Below are 7500 nucleotides of genomic sequence, written 5' to 3' on the forward strand. Positions count from 1 at the left end.
CCAGTTCACCTGTAGAGTTGGGACCTGACTGGGACCAGTTCACCTGTAGAGTTGGGACCAGTTCACCTGTAGAGTTGGGACCTGATTGAGCCCAGTTCACCTAGAGTTGGATGGAAACTGCTGGATCTGATGTTTGTGTTTCAGTGTTAAAGTAGCAGCAGACTTTTTGGATTGTACAGTTTTGCGTAGATACTCTAACTGCAAAGGTTTTAGGGTATTGTTGTCTTTTCTGTGTGAAAACCACATTGTGTGTTTTTTTTTTTTTTGTTGGTCTCCTGACAGGACCTGTTTGGTATTTTAGTGGAACCTGAGAATGTGTTTTGAGTCTTGATCTGACAAAAAAAAATGTTTTCTCAGTGTTGCTGTGTCTAGAGACACCCAGTGTAGTCAGACGGGTAACAGCAGGACGAGACGCTGTGTACAGTGTGTGCTGAGGTAGCAGACGCAGTGCTCACACATGCCAAAGTTGATCCAAGTCTTTTATTCCTGTCCTTTCCAGGGAGATGCTGGGATACCGGGCTTTGGCACTCCAGGACCCAAAGGCGATAAGGTGTTTGTCTCTCTCTCTCTCTCTCTCTCTCTCTCTCTCTCTCTCTCTCTCTCTCTCTCTCTCTCCCTCTCTCTCTCTCTCTCAATTTAAATTCAAATTCAAAAGGAGCTTTATTAGCATGACCATAACGTTGTACAGTATTGCCAAAGCATTTGGGTCAAATACATCAAATGGGGAGGGGAAGAGGGGGAAACACACAAATCACAAATAAAACAGAATAATGATAATTGTACACAAACATGAATTATGAACTATGGCAATGGAGAAGGGTGTGTGTGTGTGTGTGTCTGCATGCTTGTGTGGGCATGTGTTCGTGTGTGTGTCTGTGTGTATGTATGAGTGTATGTTCATATTTAGGTAGTGTAAGTTTCACATCAGCAGGTCCTTTCATTATGGCAGGAATATACGTATTGAGCGGCAAGAAGGAGGCATTTCTCTTTCTCTCCAGTGAGGAATGAAAGCCTCTCCTCATCGCTCGCTTGCAGTAATTCAGGGGGGACATTTGTCATCTTTTCAAAATAAGTTCTCCTAATGTTAACATATTTTGTGCACTGTGTCAGGAAGTGTATCTCTGTCTCTACTGTGTTTAGGTCACAGTGGTGGCACAGTCTAGTGTCTTTCGGCAGCCATGTTTGTCTGTGCCTTCCCACTTCTATTGCCAGGCTATGTTCACTGAGTCTGTACTCTCTCTCTCTCTCTCTCTCTCTCTCTCTCTCTCTCTCTCTCTCTCTCTCTCTCTCTCTCTCTCTCTCTCTCCGCCTTTCTCTCTCTCAGCTTGTGGTTGGGATTTTAAAATTGTTTTTTTCATGGTGAAACTGTCTGAGAAAGTACGACTCACTTACCCTGTCTCTCTCTCTCTCTCTCTTTCTCTTTCTCTCTCTCTCTTCTCTCTCTCTCTCTCTCTCTCTCTTTCTCTTTCTCTCTCTCTCTTCTCTCTCTCTCTCTCTCTCTCTCTCTCTTTCTCTCTTTCAGGGTGATTCATGTGGTGTCTGCTCATCCCCCTCTGAGGTGGGGAGTCACTCCACCATCAAGGTGGCCGGTACCGAGGGCAAACAGGTGAGGACCTGAGCGAACAGGTATACTGGGGGCAAACGGGTGAGGGCCAGGGCAAACAGCTGAGGGCCAGGGCAAACAGGTGTACTGGGGGCAAACAGGTGTACTGGAGGCAAACAGGTGAGGGCCAGGGCAAACAGGTGTACTGGGGGCAAACAAGTAAAGACCAGGGCAAACAGGTATACTGGGGGCAAACAGGTGTACTGGGGGCAAACAGGTGAGGGCTAGGGCAAACAGGTATACTGGGGGCAAACAGGTGTACTGGGGGCCAACAGGTGAGGGCTAGGGCAAACAGGTATACTGGGGGCAAACAGGTTTACTGGGGCAAATAGGAAAACAGAGGGCAAACAGATGAGGGCAAACTGGTAGACCAAGGGTTCCATTGCTCGGCTGTAGTACCATATTTAAAAAAAAAACATCTATCAAACCAAAGGCCACGTGCCACCATCTTTTCTTATCTGGAATATCATGGTGGTAATGACTATGCTTTTAACATTGAAGGACACACAAGGAAATGAACTAACAGTAAATCCTAATGAACTGGAGCAATACACAAAGTGCAAATAAACAATGATACATCACATTATCAGTGGGGAAGGTCATTAGTGCTCGAGCATTATACATCTCATGGGATAGCTATCCGTTTAGAGTGAGCCAGATCCACAGTAAACCTGTTTGAAGTTTCTAATAAAAGGAAGGTTGTTACCTTAAGAGAGCTTCTTAGCTGATGTAATCTTCAGGAAATTAATGCAAGTCTGCAGTCGTTTTTGTAATTTGTTTTATGTGTGTGTGTGTGTGTGTGTATGTGTGTGTGTGTGTGTGTGTGTGTGTGTGTGTGTGAAAACAACCTCAGGCTGAGACATAACATTGTCTTGGAATGTCTTTGTGCCTGGGTGAGAAGGTTAAGCTGGTACATTATTTCAATAAGCTTCCTTTTAAGAAACATGAAATAATTCCTCTTGAACATGATGAAATAAATAGCTTCAGTTCAAAACGCCCAGATTAAGTTCACTTCGACACTCGGAAAGTGCCGGAAGCTCCAGTTCAAGTGGTTGTTGCAATGTTCATGCAAAGCAGAGCAGTTTGCTGAAGTATCGCCTTTGGTGAAGCAGTGATGCAGAGCCGCAGGCTTACGAGCTCATCTCCCCCCTCTCTCTGTGAACCGAAGTCTGAAATGGGGTGTGATAATGGTGTGTGTACAAACAGGACACACACACACACAGCCGGGGCGAAAAGGAGCTTTGGGGTGCAAGTACGTTTTGGACTGCTGGACAAAAGCACAAGTCACCACAATAACGATAAAGTTTGCACACCAGACATAGCTCCCTAGCAAACACTTAAAGGAACCGTGTGTAAGAAATGTATTTCTATTAATCATAAAATGGCCCTGATAAGTCACTAGACATTAAGAAATCATGTTCATTTCAAATACTTATATCACTGACAACAGTAGTCCGGCCAAGATATTGTCATTTAAAAAGTGAAGTTGCAGCCCTCAACTGATGTTGATGTTTTGTTTTGTCATGTCATGTTGTGTTTTGGCCTGATGCGCCACCCTCCACCTAACTACTAATCACGAAGTCAGTAGTGTTTCGGCATCTGGGTTGGCAACCTCGAGTTAGGGGGGTTCCTTTAATGATGTGACGTTTCGAGGCAAGCCCTTCCTCAGACGAGCAGTAAAGGTCTCATGTCCTCTTTCTGTCCTCAGGGTCCACCTGGGCTGGCAGGATCTAAAGGCGAGAAGGTGAGCATGGCGTAGAGACCCTTTAAAGCCATTAAGGGGCTATATGGAATATGTTAAAGGAGCCGTAACTCTTTTGTTTTTTTTTTCCCCACACTGCTCCTAACCCTAACCCTAGCCTGCAGCATTACAGTAATAAATCTCTGAGGGCTTACAGCATTATGGTAATATATCTCTGAATACATCAACTAGAAGGGCGCTCACAGTGTGCAGTGTTTTGCCAGTGCTGCACATCAGAAAGGGCGTGAGAGCTTCTCCCTTTGGCACATGCTACAACTCTCCACCCAGTGTCATGGCAACTGGGCCATCCCGCCAGACAAACACACACATCACTCCTGATGCTCCCCAACAGTTATGCTGTGCATTTTACAAACTTTGTGTCTCTATTTCAGTCAGACATGTTTGTGCATTTTCCTCACACATAATAAAAATGTACCGTAATTTCCCAACTATTATAGCCAATGTTTATACATTGATTTTGCAAAATTTCTTCAGCTATGAGGTTAAGACACAGAGGCAGTTAATATCGTCCCCTTAGAATTATAAGGTTCTATCTGACATTTTTGTCAAAATTGAGTTATTTACATAATCTTATTCTGTGACACCTTAAGAAGATGAGGTGAGGTGTTTCTTGTAGTTGTATACATTTTTGGACATTATATCTGAAGAAGTTTGTTCCACTTATCAGTATAAGTCTATGGAATTCTAAGACTTTGAAGCTCAATATCTCAGAACTACTCAGAACGTAGATAGAACCCTATAATTCTAAGGGGACGATATGGTATTAATATTTTTTTTTTACTTGCATAAAACACTGTCCTGCGGTTTATACACAATGCAGCTAATACACAGGAAATTACTGTATGAATTGATTAGATAAGATGGTTCTGTAATAGCTAAATTCCTATTCCTAAATGTAGTTTGGAGACATGTTTCATTAATACCAAAAATCCTAAATGTCATTCTAAACTGAGATATGAGAGGATTTCAGAGTTAGGACGCTTCTGTAATGAGGACCCTGGTTGCGTTCCATAGGGTGACCAGGGGTTGCAGGGAGACCCGGGCACCAATGGCAGTCCCGGTGTGCCAGGACTGCCGGGAGACTCTGGGCGAGATGGCGTGGCTGGCATTAAAGGAGAGAAGGTGGGTGCACCTACTGTCAGCCAGCAGCATGTCATAGTTATGTCAATATATCATATGTACCGTATTTTCCAGACTATAAGTCGCACCAGTGAAAAAATGTGTCATGAAGAGGAAAAAAACATATATAAATATATAATATATAAATATATATATGTTGCACCTGAGTCGCAGGACCAGCCAAACTATGAAAAAAAAGTGTGACTTATAGTCCGGAAAATACGGTAAATGTAAAATATTTTTAAAGTTGGACAATAAACTGTATTTTACAATGTTTTACATCAGCCACAACTGTTGTAGTCTCTTGTGACCTTGAAGTTCCAGCGTGCAAGAGTTGAATGTTGCATTCATGTTTGAACTCTTTGATGACCTGTTGCCAGGGAGACGCTTGTGACAGCTGTCCATCACTCCCTGAGGGGCTGACGGATGTGGTGGGCGTACCCGGAGCCAAAGGGGAGAGGGGGGAACCAGGAGTAGCTGGAGTGGGCAAACCAGGGAAACACGTAAGTGTGTGTGTGTGTGTGTGTGTGTGTGTGTGTGTGTGTGTGTGTGTTTGTGTGTGGGTGTGTGTGTGTGTGTGTGTGTGTGTGTGTGTGTGTGTGTTTGTGTGTGTGTGTGTATATGTGTGTGTGTGTGTGTGTGCATGTACTGTATGTTTGTGTGTGTGTGTGTATATGTTTGTGTGTGTGTATGTTTGTGTGTGTGTGTGTTTGTGTGTGTGTGTGTTTGTGTGTGTGTGTGTGTGTATATGTTTGTGTGTGTGTATGTTTGTGTGTGTGTGTGATTGTGTGTGTGTGTGTTTGTGTGTGTGTGTGTGTGTGTGTGTGTGTGTTTGTGTGTGTGTGTGTTTGTGTGTGTGTGTGTGTTTGTGTGTGTGTGTGTGTGTGTATATGTTTGTGTGTGTGTATGTTTGTGTGTGTGTGTGTTTGTGTGTGTGTGTGTTTGTGTGTGTGTGTGTGTGTGTGTGTGTTTGTGTGTGTGTCTGTGTGTGTGTGTGTCTGTGTGTTTGTGTGTGTGTGCATGGATACATGTGTTGTGTGTTTGCTCGTGTGTGTGTATGAAGGCTTTCTACAACAATCTGATGTGGTGGTTATAAGGGATAAGGCAATACATTAATAATATTGTGTAATATAATAATAACATTGTGTAACATATAATAATAATAATGTGGCTGCTGTGTTTGACATGAATCCACCATGCTCTGAGATACCCTTTGGATATAGTCTGGTGGTTTTTCATTCTGTTATAAATAATGAACAATGAAATAAATATTTCAGATGTTTTTACATTTTCATGCATAGTTTACTATTTTGAAACCGTGGATGAGTCTTATGGAGAGACACTATTGCCAATAGTTTAAATAAAAACATCAGGGATATTTAATCTAGCTTGGCTTGATGTGAATCACAGGGATAAAATAAAGGCGTGATGATAATTTTAGTGTCAAACAAACTCAGTCAGTGACATTCAAACTTAATGCATTTAATTAAACATATGTTTTTTTTATCTCATACATGAATGTACACAATTTTGAATTGGGTGGCGTGAACTCTGCTTTGATGTACTGCCATGCACTGAGAGGCTGTATTACCCTGTAAAAACTGAAAAAGCCCACACAACACACAACACACAGGTAGAGCTCAGGTGAGGCTCGTGAAGACAGCAGAAGGTTATGCATGAATGAAATGAGACAAGTGTGTTTTGTAGCCTGGAAAATCCAGACCCTGGTAATCTAGAAAGATTAAGGGTCTGGCCACGAACAATGTAATGGCCCAACTCGAGGGGCGGCACCAAGCATGCATTTGAAAATCTCACTGCACACAATTGAATAACACTAGACCAATGTTTACTCAGAATGATTCCGGACTTCGACGCAATTGAATGACACTACGATCAATGTGTACTGACCTCCAACGTTGCAGTGCTGTCGTCATCAGTTTAGCTCGCCTCTGGCCCGTCTATATCAGAGACGATTTGATTGGTTTCACGGGATGCAAGGGGTAAAAGTAATGTGCATCATTGCTCATTGCCAGAGTGTCTCGCAGAGACAATTCCATTGTGCTCTCGCGAGAACTCTGGATTTCCAGGGTAGGTGTTTTGAGGATCTTTCAATGAATGCATGGATTATATAGAGCTGTAGTGTTTTTAATGAGTATTTGAACTAGACTGAACACATGCGAATCAGTGTCCATGTGCATTATGCAGCCGCCGCTGATATGTGTGGTCTGTAGGGCCTCTGTTCAGATTGCACTGTCCAGGCAAATGGGGTCATGGGGAAAACCATATGGGCTGGGCTCGGAACTTTTTTGCCTGCAATGCAAAGATTAGAAGGGGGCTGGGGGGTGGGGGATGCTAAATAAGCTGTGTAATGGGTTGGGCCATTGAACTGACATCAGCTGACTTGACACATATTGCTGAGATGTGTGTGGCGTGGTTTAGCATTTGCAGGCAATACAATGAAGCAATGAGTGTGTGTGTGTGTGTGTGTATGTGTGTGCGTGTGTGTGTGTGCGTGTGTGTATGTGTGTGTGTGTGTATGTGTGTGCGTGTGTGTGTGTGCGCACGTGTATGTGTGTGTGTGTGTGCGTGTGTGTGTGTGTGTGTGTGCGTGTGTGTGTGTGTGTGTGTGTGCGTGTGTGTGCGTGTGTGTGTGTGCGTGTGTGTGCGTGTATGTGTGTATGTGTCTCACTGCCAATGCAATGAAGCCATACAGTACGTATGGTCATCTCCTAATGAAATGGCCCTGTGCTGGCCAATCTGTGACTAATGTGTTCAGTGTTGGGAAGTCCACATATGGCTCATTACAGAAGCGATGCCTAGACCACTGACGGCCTGGATAGACTGAATGAGCTGTTTAATGGTGCAAGTGCGTCTCATATGGATTAACAGACTCTGTGCTGTCCGATGTCTCCAAATGCCCTTCCATAATGTCATGACTCTGTGAAGTTGAGTTGGGGGTTTTAAGATGCTGCTCACTCTTTGACTCATTGTGTTGGTCTCCCGTCTCTAGGGTCAG

The 7500-nt window shown here is 43.6% G+C and overlaps 1 protein-coding gene across 1 annotated transcript in view; it reads left to right on the forward strand.

Moving 5' to 3' along the window:
* Window positions 1-7500, forward strand: part of col16a1 (collagen, type XVI, alpha 1) — an 80250-nt gene that overhangs the window by 69531 nt on the left and 3219 nt on the right. The window contains exons 26-31 of the mRNA XM_076301584.1: window positions 500-550; window positions 1523-1606; window positions 3312-3347; window positions 4380-4487; window positions 4865-4987; window positions 7495-7500. The exon at window positions 7495-7500 is cut by the window's right edge and continues 48 nt beyond it. Coding sequence (XP_076157699.1) covers window positions 500-550; window positions 1523-1606; window positions 3312-3347; window positions 4380-4487; window positions 4865-4987; window positions 7495-7500 — 408 coding nt within the window. The remainder of the gene's footprint in view (window positions 1-499; window positions 551-1522; window positions 1607-3311; window positions 3348-4379; window positions 4488-4864; window positions 4988-7494) is intronic.

Source organism: Alosa pseudoharengus, unplaced genomic scaffold (genome assembly GCF_046254945.1).
Source record: "Alosa pseudoharengus isolate Yale_2024_CS ecotype anadromous, Long Island Sound unplaced genomic scaffold, YU_APseudo_1.1 YU_APseudo_1.1_scf_23, whole genome shotgun sequence".
Lineage (NCBI taxonomy): Eukaryota > Metazoa > Chordata > Actinopteri > Clupeiformes > Clupeidae > Alosa > Alosa pseudoharengus.